This window comes from Myotis daubentonii, chromosome 1, assembly GCF_963259705.1.
Source record: "Myotis daubentonii chromosome 1, mMyoDau2.1, whole genome shotgun sequence".
Taxonomy (NCBI): Eukaryota; Metazoa; Chordata; class Mammalia; order Chiroptera; family Vespertilionidae; genus Myotis; species Myotis daubentonii.
In genome coordinates, this window is record NC_081840.1 from 186,139,990 (window position 1) to 186,167,571 (window position 27,582).

At 40.0% G+C, this 27,582-nt stretch overlaps 1 protein-coding gene across 6 annotated transcripts in view; it reads right to left on the reverse strand.

Annotated features, from left to right (window-relative positions):
• MTHFD2L (methylenetetrahydrofolate dehydrogenase (NADP+ dependent) 2 like) overlaps window positions 1–27,582 on the reverse strand; it is a 113,642-nt gene that overhangs the window by 17,155 nt on the left and 68,905 nt on the right. For 5 of the 6 annotated variants that reach the window (XM_059668554.1, XM_059668537.1, XM_059668576.1 and 2 more), the window contains one exon: window positions 5,209–5,334. The exons of the other annotated variant lie outside the window; for it this stretch is intronic. In XM_059668554.1, the coding sequence (XP_059524537.1) occupies window positions 5,209–5,334 (126 nt within the window). The remainder of the gene's footprint in view (window positions 1–5,208; window positions 5,335–27,582) is intronic. 6 annotated transcript variants of the gene reach the window in all.

Sequence of the window (27,582 nt, forward strand, 5' to 3'; positions counted from 1 at the left end):
AAAAATAGACACATGGACCAATGGAGCAGAAGAGAAAGCCCAGAAATAAACCCCTACATAAAGGGACAATTAATGTTTGACAAGAGAGCCAAGAATATGCAATAGGAAAAGGACAGCCTCTTCAATAAATGGTGCTGGGAAAAGTGGATAACCCCACGTAGAAAAATGAAACTGGACTCTATCTCACACCACTCACAAAAATTAACTCAAAGTAGATTAAAGATTTAAACATAAGATACCATAAAACTCCTAGAAGAAAACATAGGAAAAAAGCTCATTGACATTGGTCTTGGCAATGATTTCTTGAATATGTCACCAAAAGCATAAGTAACAAAAGCAAAAAACAACAAGTGGGATTACATTAAACTAATGAGTTCCTGCACAGCAAAAATAAACAACAAAATTAAAAAGCAACTGATAGAATAGGAGAATATGGTTTGTAAACCATATATGGATAAGGGGTTAATATCCAAAATATATAAAAATCTCACACAAGTCAATAACAAAATACCAAACAATCCAATTAAAAAATGGGCCAAGAAGCCAAATAGAATTTTCCAAAGAAGGCATCCAAATGGCCAACAGGAACATAAAAAGATGCTTAACATCATCAATCATCAGGAAAATGCAAATCAAAACCACAATGCGATATTACCTCACACCTGTTAGAATGCCCACTACCAAAAAGACAAAGGATAAATGTTGGCCAAGATGTAAAGAAAAGGGAACTCTTGTGCACTGTCTGAGGTATAGCCACAATTGCAAATTGGTATAGCCACTATGAAAAACAGTATGGAGGTCCCACAAAAAATTAAAAATACAACTACCATTTAATCCAGCAGTCCCACTCTGGATATATCCATGGGCTGTATTCTAACAGCAGGTAACTTGCCCCACTCAGGGAGGCATACGCACAAGAACCTTAGCATTGAATCAGGAAATATGCAAAGTCTTGAGAGCAACCCTGGGCTCTGGAATAGAAACTAAGGCATTTTTTGTAGATTTGTCCCCGGTTCCTGAAAATATGACTCAGGCCTTCTTGCCTTGGGCTGCCTTAGTGTACCACTGCCCCAACTACTGGGGACTTTGTGGACTATGGCAGTGGCAATAGCCCAATCTCCCAAGGCCAGGGGTCCTGGATTCAAAGCAGACTCCCACTCTGTGGCCCACCTATCAAATAGTATGGCCCAATTCAGCTGTGGTTGGCCTGCCCTCTGTTGCTACCCCATCTGTCTGGCATCCCAGCCTCACCCCTAACCTGTCCTGGGACATTCTATACATGTTCATAAGTTTGCCTTCAGTAACTCTCTCTAGCTGTATATTTAGAGTCTTTTAAATGGCAAATGCAGACATTGTCAATATCTCCTGATCAGCTATTTCAAATTTCCCCTTCAGTATCATCATTGTTCATTTATTTCCTAGTAATTCCCTCTTTCCATGATCTATGTTTGTAAAATATCATGAGGTCTATCACTGGGGGACAAGGAGTCAACAGAACTGTGCACTTTATTATCTGAACTAAATGTGCCACAGCCAATCACCAACACACTTAGAAACTTGTGACATGATTGGTCATAATCCACATTTGATATTTACATAATACTTTTTGGACTGAGGACCTAGCAGTGAAGTTTGCACTTTATGCAATTATAGTTAACACTAGAGGCCCAGTGCATGAAATTTGTGCACCTGGCGGGGGGGGGGGGGTCCCTCAGCCCAGCCTGCACCCTCTCCAATCTGGGACCCCTTGGGGGATGTCCGGTTGTCAGTTAGGCCTAAACTGGCAGTCAGACATCCCTCTAACAATCCGGGACTGCTGGCTCCCAACCACTTGCCTGCCTGTCTGCCCGATTGCCCCTAACTGCTTCTGCCTGCCAGCCTGATCACCCCCTAACCACTCCCCTGCCAGCCTGATTGACACCTAACTGTTCCCCTGACGGCTTGATTGCCCCCAACTGCCCTCCTCTGCCAGCCGGATTGCCCCCAACTGGCTTCCCCTGATGGCCCGGTCTCCCCTAACTGCCCTCCCCTGCAGGCCTGGTCCCCCCCAACTGCCCTCCCCTGCAGGCCTGGTTGCCCCTAACTGTCCTCTCCTGCTGGCCTGATCGCCCACAACTGCCCTCTCCTGCCGGCCATCTTGTGGCTGTGGGCACCGCCATCTTTGAAGGAAGGGCAGCCAATTAGCATATTCCCTCCTTATTGGCTGTGGGTGCCACCATCTTTGTGATGGTGTGAGGGTCACTTAGCATATTTACTCTTTATTAGATAGGATACCACTAAAATTCAAACTTCTTTGTTGGGAGACTGGTGTTATGCAGCTAAATCATGGTAACTGAAATCTCTGCACACAAGAACCAAGCAAACCGAGGACTGCTATACACCAAAGCACTGTCCAAGCGCATTTGAAACTTGATATATACATATCCTAGGGTTAAATTAAAAAGTGACTTTATGCATTAACCATGTGAAGTACAAAATAGTGGAGATGTAGCAGGGGTGAGGAATGTCCAGCCCGTGGGCCGTATAAGGCCCGTGAAATCATTTGGCCTGGCCCTGCCAAGGCATTAGGGGTGAGTTAATTTAATGTTTGACCAAATACCAGTATAGCAGGCTAATTTTTAAGTTGATAATTTTGTATGGCCCTCGAATGATGTTATAAATATCCCAATGGCCCTTGACAGAAAAATGTTTCCCCTCTCCTGCAATAGAGGGTAGAAATTGCAAGAGTCTGGCTGTGAACAAATGGTGCTACATGACTATGTCATCTCAGGCAAGATGCTCAGGGTCTGTGTGCCTCTATAAACTAGGGATAGTGATAACACCTACCTTATGGGGTTCATAAAAAAATAATAATTAATGTAAGAGGATGAGAACAGTACCTGACACATTGAAAGAATCTCAAACAGTAGCTCCTGTTATTACTAAATGAAGAACAATACAAATGACCTGAGAAGATGGTGCCACCATCTTCTCAGGTCATTTGTAGAAAAGCCTCTCATATTTTCTTTTCCCTCAATATAATTTTCTTCTAGATTTTCCTGTCACCTCTTCAAGAATATTGGCAAATCTGTGATTGAGGTGGTAGGGAATTGTTGGAGCAGTAGTGGAGAGATGGAAAATTGTTTCTCTCAATGTCACCTTTAATCATGAACACCATACAATGCCATTACCCTAAAAACGGTTATTCTATTCTATTCTGGGCTCAGAAGGAGGAGAAAAATAAAAGAAGGAAGAAGAGAATGAAGCAGAGGAAAATTGAGAACAGGAAACCTACGTAGATGAAGAAAGATGTGCTCTAGAGAAAATAATACCTACACCAAAACACAAACCTGACATTACAGTAAAAAAGAAAAAAAGGGTATTTTTATGTTTCCTTTTGTCAAGAACTATAGTTAATACAAGCTTTATAAAATATCACTCTTTTGAGAGAGTGATTCAAAACTGAGGCCAACACATCTAATAATGATGATTACAAATAGGCATCTGAATTTTCTTAGAAATAAAATAGATAAAATGATTCCTGGTTTTATAAATCATTAAATTTGCAATTATTTATATACTTTTAATATTCCTCTAATAGGTCATTGATGAAATTATTCTTTAAAAAATTATTCCCATCAAAGTAATCTACTTGACGTCAGTTGTCCTGTTTCCTTTATTAGTAAGCCAAAGATTTCAGCAAGGACAATTTCCTTCAGCACTTGATTTTATCTACATCCATTTTGTTGATCTTGGCTATAGTTCTAGTGAAACTTTCACCAATACTCACAAGGCAGCCACACTTTCCCTGTGGCAATTAGCAGCCAAATGCTACCTTATAAGTTTTGTGTCACAACCCAAGTTAAAAGTTCCTCCTTCTCAGTCAAGGGATCAGCCCTCACCTCAGGTTAAGTCCTGAAGAACAACATGAAGAACGACATGTCAAAACCTACCACTTGCCTGCTCCTCTGGGTGGCTGAGTCATGGCCTACATGGCAAGGTCTTCTTTAGTAAGTACAGGTCTTCTTTAGGCCTCTAGCTCCATGAACCAGCAAGAGTGAGATTTTTCAATCAGATGGGTGTATTTTATATTAGGATCAGAAAAATCTGACCTTACAAACGTGTATGGGGTTTTACACAATCATTTGGTAGCACTCAGTTGAATGTACAATATATACCAAGCATTAGGACTAGAAGGAGCCATTCTATCATTTAACTGATAATAACACCAATGCCCAGAGAGGTTGCGAAGTTAGTGGGTTAGAATACCAGGTCTAAAAGCACCTCTTCAGAGTCCCAGACAAATGCTCTTTCCTGTCCATTTCATGGCTTGTTTCTCATTGTCATTTCTTTTTTTTTTATTTCGTTATATACTTCGATACACAACTGCAATTGAATTTAATAGATTCTACCAAGTGGAGTAGTTTGCCAGCTGAAGTGCACTAAGCATATGCACTCACCCCCAAATGCTCATTTTAAAATATTTTCAGAATATCCTCATGAGCAAAAAAATATTCTTAGCTAATCATAAGCATGCATGGAAATGATGTGAGACCAACACATTATCATATAAGAGAAGGGTCTTATAAGATGTGGTGAACAGCTGGGTAAGTTTATCCCACAAGCACAGTCAAGGTTATGAACTGAAAACATCCCAGCTTTTCTTGCCTCAGGCTGGTTATCATGTGCTGTCTATGCCATCTGGTGCATCATAAGTGTGTGGTGATTTTTACAATCAACACAGGGTAACTGTAATGTTATCAAGAAGCAGAATGACAGTGTAAGAAAAATAGGAAATAGGGTCAAGACTTGAAATATATTCTCATTCTTTCAAGTTGAGACATTCAAATAAATTATTGCTATCTGACATTAGTGACTGAGCATGAAAAGTGAAATAAAGAAATGAGGTCATTTCCTCAAGAGATCAACAGGTACACATAACACACACATACACAGACAGACACACATGTTCCCTTGGAGAGCCAGCTTACTGGACTGGGAGCTCCATCCATGCAGGGAGCCTAGGACAGCCTAGGAGGGCAACAGTGTGCGGTTTGATAAGCTCCAACTGTACTTCGCTCTAATTCACCATGCTGCCCTCAGAGGAAAGAGTCACACTGATTAATAATATTGCCGCCATCAAATAGAAGCTTTCTCTTTCTACTATCAAAACATGAAGAATACAATCTTTCTTTACCTTTACTTATCAAGAATGATATAATTTATTACCTTCAAAGTCCACATCTCCAACTAATTTTATCTTTTCTGTTACTGGGTCGTGGACATAGTTGATACCCACATCAATGACAGCAGCACCTTCTTTAATCATATCAGATGTGATCAACTTTGGAATACCTAGAAGCAAAACAGAGTTATAAAACACTCTAGAAAAGTCTTAAACTTGGTGATGAGTATATAAAAGGTTTACACATCTAATATTTTTGTTGTCATGGCTTTAAAAAAATACATAATAAAAACTTTTTCTAAAACAACAACAAAAACTGTTCCTAACTGTATTGATCATTTCTGATCAAGCAGAAAAAATGTGGGTTTCTGTGGATAACACCCTGCTAGAGTTTATCCTTTCACCTTTAAGATTGCCTACCAGACTTCTCCAAATGGGTACCTGTTTGAGCAGCACTCTTTAGTATTTCATGTACTATAAATGGCATGGGGAGAATATGAAGATGAATGAGGCTCCTTCTGAGGTTTAGTGGAGTGAAAACAACTTGGAAATGGGAGGTAGACAAAGGGAAGAAAGGGAGGGAGGGAAGAAAAGTATAACAAATAATGATGATAATAATTCATATTCCGCAAGGTTATGGTAAACTGTAAATTGCCATAAACATACTCCAAATGTGAAATGCTATCTTGAGCTTTCCTTTTATTTGTTCTTGGTTTCTCTGATTAATTAGAGTATATGTCTCCATTCCAGCTTGAAAGATAGTTTTACAGAGATCTTATGTCACCATCTATTTTCTGTATTTTCACATTTTATCTCAAGTACTATACCAGCAAATGGCTAATGTTCTAGTTTTTTGGTTAGTAATCAACAAACCATTAAAACTTAGTGTCTTAAAACAGCAATTTATTATGTTTCTTAGTTCTGGGGGTTGTCTGAGCTCAGCTGCATGAATCTTCCTGAGGGTCTTTCATATAATTGGAGTCATAGTGGCTGAGGTTGGGGTCACCTGAAGATGTGACTGGCCGATTTCCAAAAAGGCTCACTCACATGTCTGCATTGATGCTCACAGTTGGCTGAGCTCAGCTGGGGCTGTCAGCTGGGGCCTACAGGTATGAATACTCCAGGTTGCTTAGGCTTCTCACAGCCTGGCAGGTGACTTCGTGGAATGAGTTTTCCAAGAATCAGGAATTAGAAGCTGCCAGTCACTTAAGGCTGAAACCTGAAAACTGGCGCAGTGTCACTTCTGCTATATTCTACCCTACAGAATCCACTTACATTTACGAGGAGGGGTAGAGACTCCACTTCTCAGTGGGAGGAGAATCAGAGAATTTGTGGACAACTTTACTACAATGCCTCTGGTAGACATTGTGTCTGGTCGGTGATTTACTCACCTTCACATTCTACATCCTTTGCAGGAAAAGAGTTACCTGTTGTGTTTTCAGAGGCTTTATTCTAGCATCTGAATGCATTCATTTAAGTATTCCAGATGGCTTAAATGTAGCCTCATGACATATGATTTTCAGCGTTAGTAAGAATTTAAAGGCTATAAAGAAATAATCGGTGTCAAAATAAATATAGTTATCTCATAGGTCCCTCAGTCACATAATGATATAACCAATGAAGCATCAATGGAGATATTTTCCTCCTGCTTTCCCATTCTGTCCCACAGACCTCTTCCTTTTTACTGGTTCTAGAATAGAAATTTAATATTGCTCCAAGATAATAATAAAGTCCTGTTTCTTTTTGGCATTCAATAGAAAAAAAAACACCATGCATTCGTATGACTGCAGGAAATATTTTTAAGATGAAAATGTTGATGAAATACTTATTAAAATCTAACTATTATGCTTTTAAAATACTTATTAAAATCTGCTATTATGCTTTTGAAATGCTTATTAAATTCTAGCTACTATACTCTCCTTTCCAATTATAACTGTTCATAACAATTTTCAGAAAATATCAGATTGGCAATGGACAAATGCACAATTTTCAAAGTAGAGGGAAATGTGAGCTTTATTTTAATTCCCAGGAAAATTACAAAATACAAAAATATTAAATGTATGTTTATTTTTTTCTGATATGATGTTATGTATGTTTATTGTAGAAAATCTGGAAAATATCTAAAAATGTTAAGATAAAAACAAAAATCAATATAACCTTGCCATCCAAAGATAATAAGTATATTTTTATTGCATTTCTTTCTATGATTTCAAAATATTTCTATATTGGGTATCAAATATGATGTCTGTAATTTTGTATATATTGTGCTTCACTATGTATCTTAACACTTTGTCATTAAAATTAAATTGTGAGCATTTTCCCATTTCATCAATTATTTAAAATTTAAAAACCACATGGAATAACTTATAATGTGGATTACCATATTAAATTATTCAGCCCTGCATTTGTTCCAGTATTTTTTTGCTATAAATAATGCAGTGATGATCATTCCTATGTTCAGGAAACTACAGATGATTTCTTAATTGAAGCGTCAAATTTGAACCCTTATTAACAGCATGGAAAAACATGGATTGGATGAAAACTCTTGTTGGTACAGTCATAGCTGTTTAAATAAAATATTCTAAACTGTTGATCAATGCATCCGTAAGGTCCATTAGGTATTCCATGGAAAATATTTGTCAGTGACATTTTCAAATTTTTTATAAAGAACTTTGAAGAACACATTGGCATGGTGATAGTTATTTTCTCCTTGTCCACCTCCAGGTCCATTTTCTACCCTTCTCTGATCTACTCTATGCAGAGCTGAGGCTGATCCCTACAGAGGTCTTGTGTGCTTCCTACCACTCTTGGGACCCTGTCACTGCCATGAGAACAGGCTCCAGCTTGTCTACTGGAGGATACAAATCCTGTGGAAGAGAGCTGAGTTGTCTCAGCAGAGACCGTCCTAGACCAGTCAGACCCCAGCCAATGCTTGAGAGCCCAGTCAAGATCAGAGGAACAAGCCAAAGACACCATTACTGACCTGCTGAACCAGAGCCTCATGAGAATTTCCTTTTAAATGTTATTGTTTAAAGTGACTGAGTTGGTGGGGTTTTTTTTGTTGTTGTTTTGTTTTACAGGACAATAACTGCATACCCTACATTTACAAATACAAAATTGGATAGAATAATTTGTAGGTAGCCACTTTGAAATAATCCTATCTAATAAAGGACAAAAGGGTGATTGACCGTACCTTCGCTACGCTTCCCATTGGCTATTCAGGGTGATTAGCAAATTAACTGCCAACCAAGATGGTGGCCGGCAGCCACGCAGCTGAAGCGAGCAGGAGGCTTGCTTGCTCCAGTGATGGAGGAAGCCAAGGTTCCCCACCTGCCGCGGCCTGGTTCTGAGCTCTGAAAGCAACAGCTCCGAAAGCAACAAAGTTTCAATTATAGAAGCTAAACAAACCCCAGATACCTGCTTTCAGCAGGCCGTGGTCTCAGAGCTGGAGCAAGCAGGATGGCAACAACGTTTCAATTATAGAAGGTAAATAAATCCCATAATTAAAAAAAGAAAAGAAAAAAAGGAGAGGCTGGGAGCTTCAGTCGCTGACAAGCCTGAAAACAGCCATCAGCCCCTCATCCAGGCTGGCCAGGCACCCCAGTGGGGACCCCACCCTTAAAGGGGTGTGACCAGCTGCAAACAGCCATCAGCCCCTCACCCAGGCTGGCCAGGCACGCAAGCGGGACTCCCACCCTGATCCGGGACACCCTTAAGGGCAAACCAGCCAGCCCCCTCCCATGCACCAGGCCTCTATCCTATATAGTAGAAGGGTAGTATGCAAACTGACCCTCACAGCAGAAAGACTGGGAATGACTGATCACTATGACACACACTGACCACCAGGAGGCAGACATTCAATGCAGGAGATGCCCTCTGGTGATCAGTGTGCTCCCACATGGGGGAGCTCTGCTCAGCCACAAGCCAGGCTGACAGCTGCCAGTACAGCAGTGATGGTGGGAGCCTCTCCTGCCTCCTCAGCAGCACTAAGGATGTTTGACTGCAGCTTAGGTCTGCTCCCCGCTGGCAAGTGGACATCCCCCAAGGGCTACTGGGCTGCCAGAGGGATGTCTGATTGCCAGCTTAGGCCCAATCCCCCGGGGAGCAGGCCTAAGCTAGCAGGTAGTCATCCCCCGAGGGGTCCCAGGCTGTAAGAGGACACAGGCTGGGCTGAGGGACCCCCCCCCCCCACCTGAGTGCACACATTTTTGTGCACTGGGCCTCTAGTGAACTATAAGTAGCATGAATTTGAAAATAAATAAATATATAATTCTGAGGTGTTGTACTTGATTAAAACTCATTAAAAACTATTAGGCTATGATGCTAAGAAAAATAGTGTCCAGATACAAGGAAGTAATATTTTCCATTATATTTTTAGCAGACTCTCTCTCTGGAAGCATTGGCTGTAATCTAGAGAAGAATAATTAGAAAGGATCTAGAACTTATGTTATAAGAACCAATGCTGTCAAATGAGCTAGCTCAACTGTTTATCTGCAACAATATAAAAAACCTTGTGCCACAACGTAAAGCAACTATATCATTAACCACACTGTTTAGCACTATTTAATTCAGCTAGCTTTATTTTTCCATAGCAAGACTTTTTCAATGAAGGCAAGAGGATGTTGATTTATATTCTGGCACAGCTCCCTGAGGACCTATAACATATAGTTCTCAAAGAGTGAGAGATAATCATGGGCCAGTCCTAGTCCACATATTGACTACCTCTGAAATAGAGGAGCGGTTCAATAAACTCAGGCTGACTATCTCAGGAAAAAAATGCAACCAAGTTCAAAACTCAATAATTGTGGCAATGTCTTCAATATGTTAAACTGAACAGAAAATATATTTATTCCGTATGTTTTCAGAGGGAAGAATTAAGAAAGGAGGGAACAAAGGAAGGTAATAGATTTTAGATCAACATAGAGATCAGCATGTCTTAAGAATAATAAAATATGCTACAAAGAGAAACTTTATATTGTGTTTATCCTTCATTACAAATATTTACAATAGGGTAAAAATGGGATAGAATTGGGAAGGTAAGTGATTCCTTCCAACTCTATGATTTAAACATTCTCTTTTGTCTAGTCATACTGGAAAAAAAAATGTTTCTTCTCACAATTAATTCATTTCTGAACGCTTGTAGACTTCTGACCAAATAAAAGGTCCAACTAAGAAAAGAAAGATATTAAAAATTCACTTAATGATTGAAAGGATGACGGACATAAAAATAGAGATTTTTATGTTAAATATCCTAAGTCATCCACTTACATTATTGTCTTGTAGAAGCAAATGATTGATGTAGTTAGTTCCCAAAGTATATAAGTGCAATATATTTAAATCCTTATCACTTGATAATAGTGAAAGGGCATCAAAAGCTATTTAAATGTTTGGTAAAGAAAAGACATACATATCATTAGGATGTGGAGTCAGATTTTTCTTTCTTTTTATAAAGTTGAAAATTATTTCAAGAGAATATTTCCAATGAGCTTTATGTTTATGTATGATAATTCCATTGAAGCCTCTCCTTAATTCTTATATAATTTGAAGGCTCAAGTATTATATGTGAGAACCGAAACCATCCACACCCATTAGCTTACTGTGTACATTAACTTGACTTTACTATTCCACTGTCTTCACCAACATGACTTTATTACTAGTATTCCAGGAAACTCTCACTCAGAAGATAGAAGTTGCAAGTAATTTTATATCAGGAACTTAGAGAAAAATTCATTTTAATTAACATCAAACTGTCTGACTTTTCAGTAGATAGCATCACATGACTATTCTCCAAGATTGTTAGAAAACCTTGCTTCAAAACCCTCTCTTTGTCTACCAATCCTAAACTTTTACAGTATATTATTATCCTTACCCAATCTTAATCAAGCCTCTGCATTAAAAGACTTGCCTTAATGCAAACTTCAACATTTCCTAAATATCCCAACTTTGCTTCTATAACTTAAGATGCTACTAAAGCAATCTGGAACCCTGAAGATAAAAATATATCCCTGATTTGTGGACTTTAATGATTTGTTTGGTAGAAATATTCCTATATTGGCTAACTTCAAGTTACCAAGGTGACATCACTGAACAGGGAATTGGAAAGAAATGCTCAGGATCCAGCTTCTGAGCTGATCGGAGCTAGCTCAGCACACCGCGGCTCCGAAGGTGCTCCTTCATACTTCAGTAACCATAAACTCAGATCTGTCTTATCAATGGATTGTTTGGGTGATATTTGGGAAGAGCCAGTATTCAACAATATTGGGGATCCACAAAGATCTAATTAAGAATTTCTCTTGTCCATGATCCAAGACCTCAACTTGGAAACCGTGGATGCCCTCTGTGGCCCCTTGACCCTCTTGCTGGGACAGGAAGCTGTTGGTCTCTCTAATTGGGAAGATGAGTTTTGCATTGAGTCTGAACTGACCTATTTTCATTACAGCTCCCCAAATGCTGAATTTATTTTGTTTCTCTGAATAAGAAGTCCCTTTTAGGAATCCTTTAATTACACAGTTAAAAAATGTTTATCCTTGATAGAGATTGGGTGTTATTACTTACAACACAATGTGGTTTTGTTGCTCTAATTTTTTATTCCATATCTATAAGGGACATTTTCACAGGAAGGGGATGGAGGTAAACTGAATGAATCTACTCTTCAAAATGACCCCAAGGACCAAAGAATTCAGTGTCTTTTGAACTTTGGAAAATCCTATAGAAAAATTTTGCCTCAAGTCCCTTAGCAAGATTTTATGAGAACTTTCTTCAGTCTTGTCTTACTTTTATTTTCTGTGAAATCTCTCCAGTCCTTTCTATCTGCTGGGAACTGCAAATAAGTAGAGTCGGTTGGCAGCTGGAGATGGGCTAGAAATTAGGTGGTTGTGTGTGTGGGTGGAGGGGGGCGGGGGAGGGCTGAGGCACAAGGAACACAAGCAGCACTTTCAATTGACCAGTCCTAGACTCCCCTTACCTCAGTCTAAACTTAAGACTATGCCCCTCTGAGGTAGATTACTGCATCTTACATGTATTTTTAGACCATATCCCAAATTCTTATACTTACCTTCTAAATGGCATCATTTTACCAAGGATAATTTAGAACTATAGTAGCCATTCTGATGAACTTTTGATGTACACAAAAGTGTTCATTTGAGAGGTCTTTTAGAAAATCTTATCTAATAAAAGAGAAACATGCAAATTGACTGTACCTCCACTACGCTCACAAGCCATGCCCACCAGCCAATCAGGAGCGAGTATGCAAATAAACCCAACCAAGATGCCGGCGGCCATGGTGCTGGAGCAAACAGGAGGCTTGGGTTGCCCCCAGAGATGGAGGAAGCCAAGCTTCCCGCCTACCCTGGCCGGACCTAGGCTCCGCTCAAGGCTACAAAGTTTCAATTATAGAAGATAAATAAATCCCAGATACCTGCTTCCAGCCACTCTGGCCTCCACTCAAGGAGGGTCTGGGAGCCTGGGTTGCCCGGGGCCGTGGCCAGCCTGCAAACAGCCATCAGTCTCTCATCCAGGCTGGCCAAGCACCCCAGTGGGGACCCCCTCCTGAAGGGAGTGTGGCCAGCCTGCAAACAGCCATCAGCCCCTCACCAAGGCTGGCCACACCCTCATGGGGTGAGGGTCCCCGCTGGGGGGCTTGGCCAGCCTGCAAACAGCCATCAGCTCCTAACCCAGGCTGGCCAGACTCCCCAGTGGGGACCTCCATCCTGAAGGGGGTGTGGCTAGATTGAAAAAAGCCCTCATCCCCTCACCCAGGCTGGTCATGACCCCCCACTGGGGACCCTCACGCCATGGGGGCATGGCTGGCCTGCTAACCACCATGGGCCCCTTGCCCAGGCTGCCCCACTTCCCAAGGGAACCCCCACCCTAATCCGGGACACCCTTCAGGTCAAACCAGCTGGCCCCCACCCGTGCACCAGGACTCTATCTATACTAATAAAAGGGTAATATGCTAATTAGACTGGAAGACCTTCCAGGAGACCTTCCAGATGTTCTTCTGGACAAAGCCATGGTGGCGGGGCCGAGGTAGAGGCAGTTAGAGGCCAAGAGGGGAGGGCGTTAGAGGCCAAGTTGTGGGTGATCAGGCTGGTGGGGGGAAGGGCCATTGGGGGTAAGCAGACCAGCAGGGGGGCCAGTTGGGGGCAAGCAGGCAAGCAGGCAGAGTGGTTAGGGGCAATCAGGCAGACAGGTGAGCAGTTAGGAGCCAGCAGTCCTGGATTGCGAGAGGGATATCTGTCTGCCGGTTTAAGCTTGATCCCTCTAAACCGGCAGTAGGACAGCCTTTGAGGGGTCCCAGATTGGAGAGGGTGCAGGCTGGGCTGAGGAACACCCTCCTGCCCCGTGCACAAATTTTGTGCACTGGGCCACTAGTAAAGGAATAAAATTCCAAGCATTCAATGGTCTGTATTATTAAATGATTTTGAGGGCATATCCAAAGGTATTCAGATGCCAAAATTATTCCTTTAAAAGATGTCTTGGCCAAGGCAAAAGAGAGAGAGAGAGAGAGAGAGAGAGAGAGAGAGAGAGAGAGAGAGAGAGAGAGAGAAACTAAAAATGTTCCCTCATCTAGCTCCTTTCAAATCTTAGCACAGATCTAATAGTCTTTATCTTATTATTCCTCTTCCCCCCCAGCTATGTTTCTCCATTTCCTTCTGACTCGTTCCTTTTCCCTCCTGGCTGGCCCAAAACCTCCAAGCACAATTACCTCAGAAAGTTAAATTCCCCCTGGAGTAGAGAAAACCTCTTAGGTTTTAAGATTTAGTCTTTGTTCTAAGCCAAAAGCCACATTGAACATTTTGCAAAGGTTAGAAAAATAAATTTTGCAGAGGAATTAGGGATATCCAGTAATATATAAAATTTAGTTGTTACACACTTATAATATCAACATTAAAAAATTCTAGCTTATATATATAATTATACCCTAAAGTCCAACATAATTTTATGGAATTACGGTGTTTTTTTTCTTCAAGACAATCCATTTATGATTTTATTTCTGGCAGTAGAAAAAGCCCTTTATGAATGCATATTTTCAAAAATAAATATTTCAGGGTGAAGTATTCTTAACAGGAAATTTAGTAAAATAGATTTCTGATTCAGTTAAGATCTATCTGCTGTGGGTGAAATTACTTGGGTTGATAAGTAGCCTAACCAATGGATGATCTACACAGAATTACACTATTTCAAAATTATGACTTTTTTGTTAAGTGATTGCAAATCTGTTACTTTATAATTCCTATATGAGAAATAAGAAATTAATCACCAGTGCTATCTTAGCAAAATAAACTAAATAAATATAATGTTTTAAAAAACAATACCAATACCTAAAGTACACACCAAACATGATTCTACACCCTAAGACCTAAATTTACTGATAGGAAGGTACAACCATTAGCCCTTGAGTAAGTGTCAGGCTATATCTTTATTCTTACCATTTAGAACCCAATATTCATATGCCTATTTGACAATGTCTGAATTAAGTTCACATGAATTACAAAAACATTAATCCTTTCCCGATGAATCCTCCTATCATAGTCATCTTAAAGTCTTTAAGCCCAGTCAAGGCATCCTGATAAAAGGAAGTTCCATATTTACACATAAATTTAATTAGTATAGTTCAAAGAGCTATGGAAACATTATCTAATTAAACTTCACAACAATTCAGTGAAGCAAGAGAAGGTTGACCCATTATCTTCATTCACAGAAGAGAGATTTTGAGGTGCTGAGAGGCTAAGTGATTTCTTAGTTTCACAATGATGAGTCAGAGGTGAGACTGGGAACAAAACCAGAACTCCTGTTTGGATGTAAAAGTAACACCATGAAAATGCTTATTCAGGTGGCTGGCTCCTCCAGCTGGAAGCTGTCCGACTACATAAATTACAAGAGTAATTGCAATGGAATTTGTATTAATGCACACGTTTCTTTCTAGATTAGAAGTTTTTCCTTCAGCATTATTGCTCCGGAAGCAGTTACATAACAGCTATATGCAACCTAGCTAAACACAACCTACAGTAGTAGTAAGTGTCTTCCCCCAAGGGTCTTCCTGCTATTTCTAAACATCTTCTGGAAGTGCTTATAAACCAGTGAGTGAGTGGCAATGACCATAGGGCATATCCCCTTTTCTCTCTTTCCCTGGTTGCTCAGTATCCATCTGATACCTGTTTGGTTTATGATGTTTCTCATGAGAATAATATCCACACCAAGGACAATTTCTGGAGGCTTCCAAAGCTTCTAATCCATCAGGTGCCAGAATAGTACTAGGTTCCTTTGTTCTCAGAAAGTTATGAGATCACTCTTGAATATTTCCATCAGCTTCTACCTGGAACCTTTTCTCTGTAAAGTCCAGTGGACATGTGAGGGCAAGACGTGTGCTGCTTTTTTCTTCCTCCCATCAACTTAACCTTGCTCCCTTCAAATGGACAATGGTGCATTTAAGGCATGGGTGGAGGTCAGGCGCCTGTGGGGGAAATAGGCAAGTATCTATATTACCAACCACCATGCTATACTGTATATAGAGTATAAGACTCAAATTGAATTTATATGGTTATAATAATCTGGTTATTTAGCAGGAAAGGTGTAAAGGGAAGACTAGTTAATATAAAAATGCCATTTATACAGCTTTGCCAAGAAGTTGCAATTAACATTCTCCCCTCATATTGTTGGGGAAGGGCTTGGACAATAGACACATGCCCAGTAAGGTCTGGGTGACATGGGAAGGTGCTTTTTGGTCAGTCACACTTGGGAGCAAGTCAGTGGCCAGAACAGGCATGGCCACCACAAGGGCACGAAACCGGAATATTTAAACTCCTGGACAAAGGAATGCTCTTGACTTTTAGATCTTGCCCCTCTAGCTGTCTTGGGATTCCTGTTGTTGCAGGGGGAACAGTCTCCAGCATTTGTCCATGTGGTCCTTGGCCATGTGGACTCCATACAATAAACTGATGGACTTTAATTAGTCTGATGCTGAATTGGACCCGGCTGCAACATGGAATGGAGACTCTGGACATTGGCCCTGCTTCTGGTTTTGCTGGTTTTTAAGACTGGACTAAGGAACATGGAATCTTGGACCCTAGGAATGTAACTCCATGCAAATAAAGTATTTTACTATATCTCATTTTCCTGTGGGGGCCTCTGAAAATGCTTATTTCAGTGGTGCCCCAAGAATTCGACTCCCACGAATGACAGGTAAATTTGGCCCACTCATTTCTCTGGTAACAACAGTATTTAAGGTGATGGCTTTGGCCATTTTAAGGAGTTACCCAGTTTTCCTGGTTCTGTCCCATGTACACAGGATGTTACATATTATTAAACTTTTGTTTTTCTCCTGTTTATGTATGTCAATTTGCTTATCAGACCAAAGAACCTAGATGGGAAGAAGGGAATGATTTTTCCATCCATAGAGACTGAAGAGAGAGGAAAATAGGGAATATATGAAATGAAGTCATTTTAACTAACCTGTTAAAATTATTAACATTATGAAGATTAGGGCATGAGGAAAGACTTCATTCTCCTTCTAACTATCCTGGGAACTTAAGCTTTTTTGAACTTTCCACATCCTGTATAAATGCTAGATACACATCTGGACTTCCATTTAACCCTCTAATTACCCACTGACAAACTCCTGTATCCAGGCCACCTGATTACCCTCTGAAGGACTCACACATACATCTACCTGACATCCATTAGCCAGACTGCCTGACACCTGCTGATATCCTTAGACCAATCCTAGCGGTAAGAATACAGGATGAATAATTCTCAAGAATGTAATTTATACTATAAGAACTTTAAATCTTTCTTCTTTGAAATACTTCTGTGTATTTGCCTGTGTTCTCAGTTTGCAACTCTAAGACCCTTAAATAAATCTCTAATTTATTTCTATAAAAGCATCCAGACTAGCGTCCTTCACCCTGGCTTCTGGCCAGAGGCCCCTCCCCTCCCTCCCAGTGGCTGGGGCGCGGATGCTGGGCTCATGTTGCAGGGGCGCCGCTGCCAGCATCCTGCCCTGGCCACTATGGGAGGCTCCCTATTTGTTGCAGAGTCAGTTAATTTTCATATTATTCTTTTATTATATAAGATTAAAGATTGTGCTAAAGTGCTTAGCACATTGCCTGGCACATAAAAATTACCCTATACTTGCTTACAATATAGCAAAGTTATTTACATATTAGCCTGGACAAAACATTTAGAAGAAAAGAAAATTTCTGTGCACGCGTATGTTGTGTTATAATTTGACATTTTTCAAACTGTTAGTTGTGATACATTACTGGGTCATAAAATAATCCAGTGGCAATCAGCATTTGTTTCAAAGAAATAGCACAACATGATGATGTAGCATGGCATAAATCAAAGAGCAAGACATACTAAAGTATTCTTTTGTATGTGTTATATCATACACATACGTATTTGTCCTACACTTTTACTAACCCTGCCAACATTTGATTTCATCAGATTTTTTATTTTTTGCTAATTTAATGTATGAAAAATTATCTAATTTTGAGTTTATGTTTGTCTGATTATTAGTGACATCAAGTCATCTTTCATTTGCTTATTGTTCAATTGTATATTTGGCTCTGTCTAGATAACTGATAATTCATAAATTTAAAAAAATACATAGTACCCCTGGCAGGTTCAGCGGTTCTCAACCTGTGGATCACGAACAATGAAAATATATCCTGCATATCAGATTTTTACATTACGATTTATAACAGTAGCAAAATTACAGTTAAGAAGTAGCAACGAAAATAATTTTATGGTTGGGGGTCAGCACAACATGAGGAACTGTATTAAAGGGTCGCGGCATTAGGAAGGTTGAGAACCACTTAGAGCATTGGCCCGTGTACTGAAGGATTGCAGGTTTGATTCCTGGTCAAGGGCAGGTATTTGGGCTGCAGGTTCATCCCTGGACCCAGTGGAGGCACATATGGGAGGCAACCAATCAGTGTGTCTCTCTCATATCTCTGTTTCTCTCTCTCCCTCTCTGTTCTCCTTCTTTCCTCCCTTCCACTCTCTCTAAAAATCAATGGAAAAATATCCTTGGGTGAGGATTAACAACAACAACAAAACATAGGCTATTGCGGCTCAGTGGTTGAGCCTTGACCTGTGAACCAAGAGGTCACGGTTCAATTCCCAGTCAGGACACATACCCAGGTTGTAGGCTCAATCCAAAGTGGGGGGTGTGCAGGAGGCAGCCGATCAATGATTCTCTCTCATCATTGATGTTTCTATCTCCCACTCCCTTCCTCTCTGAAATCAATAAAGCTATATATTTTTTAAAAACATAGTGTACTTTTTAAAATCCATGGTCAAACCAGAAAGACAGACAATTATACTACAGTATGGCATTGTGATGTAGAAATGTCCAGGATGTAGAGGAAGATGAGTTAGGGAGGGGGTGCTAACTTAGCCTGCGGCAGAGAGGTCTTGTTTTCCAAAGGACTGTGTTGATTCTAAGAGATGCCTTGAAAAGTAGATGAAAAGGTCAGAAAAACTGTTCTAAACAGAAAAACCAGAGTATATAAACAACATCAGGAACAAAAATAGAAACTTCCAATGAACTTTGTAGGTTTAAGGAAACCGAAAGGAATTTGAGATGGTTAGAGTCTAGGATGCATGCCTAGGGCAGTGGCTGGAGATAAAGCTGGAGTCTCAATTCCCACTATGCACTTCAGAGAAAGGCCGATTCACTTTCAATGGATCACATTCTAGTTCATGTGTATCCTGAATTTACTAAAGACATAGTTTCTCCATTGAAAATGTTGGAAATAGCCAGTTTTACATTGCATTAAGTTATTGAAAACACCACGGCTGGGTGTATCCAGAATGAGCTGGAGGAATGGGCATCACAGAAGTCCCCATGGGGCGGGCAGAGGAGCCTCCAAGGGACATCTCACCACGGTCTGCACAGGGGAACTTTGAATACTTTCAATGACCAGACTGCATCTCAAATCAACTAAATCAGAATTTCTCTGTGTGGGACTCACGCATCAGCATTTTTAAAGTTCCTCAATTAATTGAAATGTGTGACCAAGTTTGAGATCCTGCCCTAAAGAAAGAGGGGACCAGTTGTATGTGATGGGCTGAAGGCAGCATCATATTTATTGATATGGGAGAGGTGAGTCTAGGTAGATCTCAGTATTCATAGCTCAGATCGGGCTTTACTCCAGGCTCCCATGAGTCCATTTAGGAATGTAGAGCGGAGACTCCAATAAATAAAGAATTGGCAGCTCTTAAAAATTCTGTATTATGTTTTGCGCCATTCTAAGAGAGACTACCATGATGGAGAGGCATTCTTTCCCATTTTGCAACAGAACTTCATTCTTACCTTGTGGGCTCCAGCACACCTAGGATGGACTGTGCAGCTAAGAGACTGTATCTGGCCACAGTGGTCAGCGTTGTTGGCAGGAAAAATAAAACTCATCTCTATATGAGTGTATGTTGTGAAGAGACGGTGATGAGGGGTTTAAGCAGAAGAGAACACTATGTGAAAACTGACTGGACTTGTTAGGGAGTATAAACATCCATGAGAGATGTAAAAATAACAGCAAAGGTGTGAGGCATAATTAAAAAGAATTATACAGAGAATCTCTAAAATTTTAGCACTATAAGGAAAATATCCAGATGTGAAATATTCTCATTATTTCAACAGATATTTGCAGAATAGCTATTATGTGCCAGGTATCAGAGAAAGTGAAAGGGATAAGACAATGAACAAGATAGACAATAATCTCTTCCTTATGGAGTCGACTTTTTCATAGGGAAGGTAGCTAAGAAATAAATAAATAAATAAAATACTGCACACAGTGTCTGGCAATGATAAGTGCCAGAAAACAAAATAAAACCCTGCTATTTTTAGATAGGCCTCTCATATGTTCATTTGTACAGACATGAATGAAAACAGTGTCATTATGCAAATTAGTGGGTTTCAAATTTTTTTGTTTCAGGCCTACTTTACAGTCTTAAAAATTATTGAAGACCCAAAAGAACTTTTTTTATGTGGCTTATGTCCATTGACTTTATCATATAAGCAATCAAAACTGACAAACTGCTTAAATATTTATTTAATTCTTTTAAAAAAGACAATAATAATCCCATTACATGTTAAAATTATAGATTTTAATTAAAATAACCACATATCCCAAGATGACAACAAAAAAATTATGAGAAGAGAGGGACTGTTTTACAATTTGGATAATCTTTTAATGTCCAGGTAATAGAAGAAGCTAGATTCTCAATCTGCTTTTGCATCCAGCATCATACTCACATGTAGTTGGAAAAGGGAGAAGTGTTCTAAAAGACTTCTAAGATAGTTGTGGTCATCTTTCTTTGAATCTACATCAAAACTAGACAAGAAACCGTTTCTACAGGGTAGTTGCAATGTGTAATTTGAAGCCATTTCAATGAGCTTTCCATAGTCTATAGTATTAAAACCAATACTGGTCTACCTTACATTTTGAGTGGATATAGTGATATCATGCATTACTTATTTGAAAAATATCACTTCACTGAGCTGTACACATCTTCCCAATGTTGTCACACATCATTATACAATACTTAAAAATCATACTTGTTAATATCACCATCAATCTCAGGGGGGGAACGTATTGGGAAGCTGTCAAGCTCACAGTGGGATCACTGCTTTTGCAGAATTTTAAGATCGCTGAATCAAACTATAGTCTTGTGATAGTACAAGTTCACCACAACTCATCTGGATGTCTTTTGTAGCCACTACCAGTCTTTGTTTTCATATCTTCCTTCCCACTGACAAAAGCAGTTCATTGGGCACTCTGACACTTTCCTTCAAAGCCAATAAGGATCTATCTCTACCACCAAGCAAAGACCTCCCCACACCCCACCTTTTTGGTCTGAGGATAATATCAATTCCCAGCAGACTGGAGAGACTGTGGTGACAAATATAATGAATAATCTCACTCTCATTTGAGACCCCACCCCCACAAACAGGGAGTGGCACAACCTTGAACTGTAATAATCATGTAACAACAGTTGAAACAAATAGTAACACCTACCAACAAAATGAGCGGTGTTACTTTTAATTTTGGTTCTCTGTAGAACATTCAAAACAATATTATTAAACATTTTTCGGTACCAAATCTCACAGAGTTCACTGTCATAAATGAGGTCAGTGTATGAGCCAAAGTCGGGAAAGAACGGGCACTTTGAGAGAATGAGAAAAGCTCTCTGTTCTCTCAGGGATTTAATGGTTGGCTCTGTTACCTTGCCTACAAGCTGTGTTTTGTGAGAATTACTAGTTCCTTATTACATGTTTGGTGACACAAGAACCAAACAAAAAATAAGGGCAACACATCCATATTCATTTGGAAACACTGAAATAACCCATGGGACTCTAAAAAGACCTGAGATAAAAGCAAGGAAATCAAGGGAATACATTGTTTGAAATTAAGAAAATGATTATTAAAAGCAAATAAATAAAACAAAACAATAAAGCTACCATAAAAGGCTAAAACTTGTGTTTAAAAACGAACAAAATTCACCAAAGTGGATTGGAAAGCTTCAGACTTTGTGGTAGAGTTCTTCTCTGACCATAACTCACCCTTCCCATGTAGCCTAATGGGGGTGTAAACACAGTAGGCTGGCATTGGGAGTGGGAGGGTAGCTGACAGAGCCCTGTCCTGGTGAACTTGAATGTCCCTACTGTGTGGAAGATGACTGGTGCAACTGAAACACACTGCAATAAAATCACACCAGATGGACAAAAGGTGCCCAGTGAAAACTGATAAAAGGAAAGGAAACTGCAAAGGTCTTTCTTGTCTATTAGTAATGAACCCTTGAAAAGCTTATGCCAGCCATTCAACTCCTCTGAGATGCCTTCTGTGGTGACGCCAAACCCAATAGGAGACCAAGTGCCCCTCTATATATGCACCCAGTCCCTGCACTTTCCTTTCTCACAAGTTTTTTTAATTTTTGCATTCTGTTTGCATGTTGCTATTTGACTAATGCCTGTTTAAAGTAGACTACAAGCTCCATGAGGGCAGTAACTAAGTCAGTTTTGTGGGACACCCAGCACTGAACCCATTGCCTGGCACTACTTGGTGCTCAGTAAATGTGTTGAGGAAATGAAGAGAGGGAGGGAGAGTGTAGCTTTAGACTAGCTTAATAGGCCAGTCCTGGGAAAATGGCACTGTTAGTCTAACGGGGAGAAAGACAAAAGGAAGCATCCCATATGAAAACAAGAGTCACCAAGGCTCTTGTTCTATATACTTTAAGTTGGAAATGTGTTCATGTGAGAAAGCAATTGAATACAGTTCAGTAAGCACCTGTCAGACATCTTAAGGTAACAAATAAATCCTCAGAATTCTGACTAAGAAATTCAAAGTTTTCCTTGTGACATACTCTCCCCCCTCCCCTAGCCCCACGCTAGTGAGGAGGAAAGAGCTTCTAAGAAGAGACAGAACATTATTTGAGTAGTTTCTCTCATTTGTGCCTTATAATTTAATTAGCTTGGCTGGCACTGTAGGGCTGTTAAGAAGAAACGAGAAGGTGAAACAGCTGTGCCTCTGCAAGTCTTGGGAGTGTCTTACCTGGCAGTAGTAGCAAGAATTGGCAGGAGGGGAAAGAGAGGTGAGCAGAAATTCCAGAAATGTCCAAATCACAGATTCCAGGGGAATATGGACATACAGCAGTCATTCTGTTCCAAGTAGCATAATAGGACAAAGCATGGTCTGAGGAATTCTTCATGTGGGAAGACAGATGACACTGACAGCTCTACGTGGAGAACTAGCAGACACCCAGTAGGGAATAAGGTTTGCCATTAGGTCTGCACAGGCGTGCAGTCTGAGTCACGGAGAGAACTTGGGCTTCATGTGATCTTATACTAATGGTAAGACTATATTTCACATTTATAAAAGTAAACACAGTAACACTCCCCACCCCTTGCCCTCTGTTTGCTGTAAAAATAATGCTAAGTAGATGAAAACACAGAGCATGGTGCTTGGCAAACAGTAGCATTCAATTAATGACAGTTGCCTTTGGCTTCTTAGTTTTCTAATTGAAATGTCAAATACAATATGAATATTGTGTTATATACAGTTTTGTGGTATTAAGTTACTTTAAGTGGCCTTTCTATGTAACAAAATGTCTCTTTTTTTAAGTAAGTTGCTTCAAACTTCTTTTTTCAAAAAAAAATCAAAGTATAAATAAAATTCCACCATTAATCACCTTTGGGTAATTTTAGCAACTCAATTTATTTTGCAAATATCCCATTATTTCTTTAGAACAAAATACAAAGATGGCTTGCTTGGTTGAGCATTGAGCCCTGAACCAGAGGGTCATGGTTTGATCCCCAGTCAGGGCACATGCCTAGGTTGTGGGCTCAATTCTCAGTAAAGGGTGTACAGGAGGCAGCTGATTGATGAGTCTCTCTCATCACTGATGTTTCTCTCTCTCCCTCTCCCTGAAATCAATAAAAAAAATCCTATATAATAAAAGCCTAGGTGGCATCACACCCTCGCGTGAAGTCATCACAAAATGGCCACCACAAAATGGCCACGTTCACAGCAGAGGCGGGGCCCGGTGGCCACTCCATGCCATGAGGCCTGGGGGTCCCGTGGCTCTGTGGGGTGTGGAGGAGGCCAGTCCCGGCGTAGGAGGTGGGTTGCAGCAGGGGAGGGCAGTTGTGAGCGATTAGGCTGGTAGGGAAGGCAGTTGTGGGCAATAAGGCTGGTAGGGGAGAGCAGTTGGGGGCGATCAGGCTGGCAAGGGAGGGAAGTTGGGGGTGATCAGGCAGCCAGGGGAGGCAGTTGGGGGTGATCAGGCCAGCAAAGGAGTGGTTAGGGGTCAATCAGGCAGACAGGCTGGCAGGTGAGCAGTTAGGAGCCAGCAGTCCCAGATTGTGAGAGGGATGTCCCAGATTGAAGAGGGTGCAGGCCAGGTTGAGGGACGCCCCCGCCTCATCCACGAATTTTGTGCACTGGGCTTCTAGTATATTAAAAAAAATAGATAGCTTAAAAGGCCATGCATAAATGAGCTAAAAATGCCCTGATTTTACCTGTGTTAGCCACTATTGTTATGTGACTTTGATCTCCAGCTGATTCCAGGAAAATAATGTCACTAGTGAGTGATTAATTTTGTCTTTTGGTAGTAGGGGGAGAGAGGAGTCTTTTCTTTACATAATTATTCTAGGATTAATGGTGTAAAAGGATTAATAGGATTAATTATTCTAGGATTAACTAGCTTCCACTTAGAGTTTATAGGCCAGAATCCCTAAAGTGCATTTGATGATGAAAAAATAACTTACTATGCAAGAATATTTAATAAATTTAATAAATATGTAACAGGTAGAAAGCGGTTTTAATTTGATTTACAAATTCCTTGGCCATCAAAATCATATAAAAAATGTCCCAGAAGTTTATGTTTTTCCAGTTGGACTACATATTTTGCAGAAACAAATATGGGTCTATGACAAAAAGGAATGGAAATGAATATTTTTTGGGCCCTTTCAATAAATTATTAATTCCTAAAGCATCACTCTGTGAGGGTATGCTCTTTAAAACTGCCGCACATTATGAAAGGGACACATATGGCAGGCTGTGTTTTGTAAAAGCAGAACTAGAATAAAAATGTAGTAATACTCTACTCAGCTAAGAAAATGCCAAGTCTTTTACTGTTAAAATAGATGAATGTGAAACACTACTTATTGGCAGACAGAGAATTGTATTCACAATCTGCAAGCTCTGCAAAGCTAAACACATATTTGGATTTCTACCACATGTAATCTAATGCAAGTATTCTTCAGAATATAATTGGCTGTAAGCATCCCTTTGTGTAGATATGCCATCATTCCTTAAATGTTCCCATGTTGTTGGGTGCTTAGACTGTTTCCAACTCTTTGCTATCATAAGTAAATCTGCAGTGGATATCCTTGAATGTTATCTCTGTAAGCTCATTACAGTTCTCAATGGGATAAATTCCTGGATGTAGTATTTTGGGAACTGAGATAATGTGTGTTCACAGCATATATCCAAGTTTTTAAATCTATGTATTTTTATTTGAAGAAATGTAGTCAAGTTACTATCTCATCTAGTGCCCTAGGTAAACTAACACCATGTCCTGAGTTATTTCCAAGCCATTCAGTATTCCTTTGCAGAGTTTCCAGTAAAAAGTCAGAAAACTTATAAAGTAAGGAGAAAACCCCTTCAAATAGTTTTTTAATCCCCCCAAAAAGTAAATTTGGGGTGATAGCTTAGTAACCTAAAAGAATTTGTTACTCTTAATAAAAACAAAGGGAATTTCATTTACTGTGATATGGTGTGCCACATTATTTTTAAGAATATTCATTCAGACCAACTATACTAGGGTGAATGTATATCATAATGTGGTGTGTGTGTGTGTGTGTGTGTGTGTGTGTGTGTGTGTTTTACAAAGAGTAAATTCCTGGTTATCTTTAAAGTCAGTGTAGCTATGAGTTATGGGAAAACATAATAAGAACATTATGGAAATGTACCTGCCTTTTCTGCAATGTAATAGTTGATCCCTGATATAGATTACCATCTTGATTTAAAGGGCACAGTGGCTAGAGTGTCGGCCTACGAACTGAAGGGTCCTGGGTTTGATTCTGGTCAAGGGCACATGCCTGGGTTGCAGGCTCACGCCCCAGTAGGGGGCATGCAGGAGGCAGCCGATCAATGATTCTCTTTCATGATTGATGTTTCTATCTCTCTCTCCCTCTACTTTCCTCTCTGAAATCAATAAAAATATATGTAAAATAAATAAATAAATATAAAATAGGCAATTATTAATTAACCAAATCAGAAATAAATTTGGAGGATATGCACTCAGGTGAAATTTGAAGGGACAGAGACAGAAACCTTCCCTTGCCTATGCATACAGGCAAAAAGTAAGGGCTTTCATACAAAGCTGTCTGATGGGATATATGCTGGCACCAGTGATCCCTTTCTTCTCATCACTGTCCTTCAGAACCAAAACCACACCTGAAGCAGGCGGCCAGGTGCACAGTCAGATTCTCCACAGCCCATTTCAAACACTATCTCTACATGGATTACGCAAGTGTTGATGTGTGGTATTTTGATCCCTGATTTTTTTAAAGTTTCAATTTTCCTGTATTTTAATTAGATGTGTGAATGTTACTGTAAAACCACAACTAATAATAACTGACTATAGATAATGGAATCATTTCACTTTCTTCCAGTCAACACATGTTTGGAAGAGTCATTCAGCAATACCACACACTCAGAATACACCAGAGGAATGACTTCACCAAAGAAGGGCTCATGTGCCTACCCACACTAGACAGTAGAGCAAAGTATTTTCTTATTCTTTCATTGAAGATGGTCATCATTTCTCAGCTGTTTCTCTGCCTCCTCCCTACCTTACCTCTGAACTCTGCAGGTGCAAGCGCTGAGTCAAGGGTGCTGATGCAATGCCATATTAAGCTTCGTGAAGTGGAACAGCCCAAACAAGGTATTAAGGTTGAATGGATCCTAGAGATATCATCTACCCTTATAAAGGCCCCCTCAACTTCTCGGAAAAAAGCTTAACAAAGATAAACACCTGAATTCTAAACAAGGAAGTATATTCATTCAGCAATGAGTTTTCTAATCCCCAGTACAAGATTCTTCACTAGATATTTAAAAATAAATAAAACCTGGTCCTAGGTACTGGAGGTCACAATACCTTCGGAATCACTTCAATGCCGCCCCCTCCACGTGGTCACCTTTCATACTGACCCACCATAATTCTTGCTGTTCTTTATAGACTCATCTCATATCTCACCTAGGTCCTCTGTATTTCCATTCTCCTCCCTTTTATTTTGTTACATTTCAGAATTAGCAATGTGATGCTTAAAAGGGGACTGTTCTACTTTAAATAAAGGCACCCAATGCCATCCCCTGTTAGTGTGATGTAGCCAAATTTCACATAATATTAAAGCATATTTTATGACTTGCATGGGTGTTGTTAAGCAGATATTTTGTTTTTTTAATCCTCACCTAAGGATATTTTCCCATTCATTTTTAGAGAGAGTGGAAGAGAGAGGGAAAGACAGAGAGAAACATCGAAGTGAGAGAAAACACATCGATTGGTTGCCTCATGCCCACGTGCTGACCAGGGCCCAGGCCAGAGAGGAGCCTGTAAAGGAGGCATGTGTCTTGACCAGAATCAAACCCGGAACCCTTTTGTCTGCAGGCCGACACTCTGTCCACTGAGCCAAATTGGCTAGGGCTAGGCAGATATTTTGTACAACTATAAGTTATCACTTGATAAGCCTCATATAAAGAAAGGTCTATTGAAAATTAATAAACTATAAAGGTATAAATCCAGTGAAGATATAATAGAAAACAATGCTTTAAACCTCCTCTCCAGTGTAGACCAGATAACATTTATTGGAGTCACTAGTTGAAATGAGTAATACTATTTAAAATACGTAT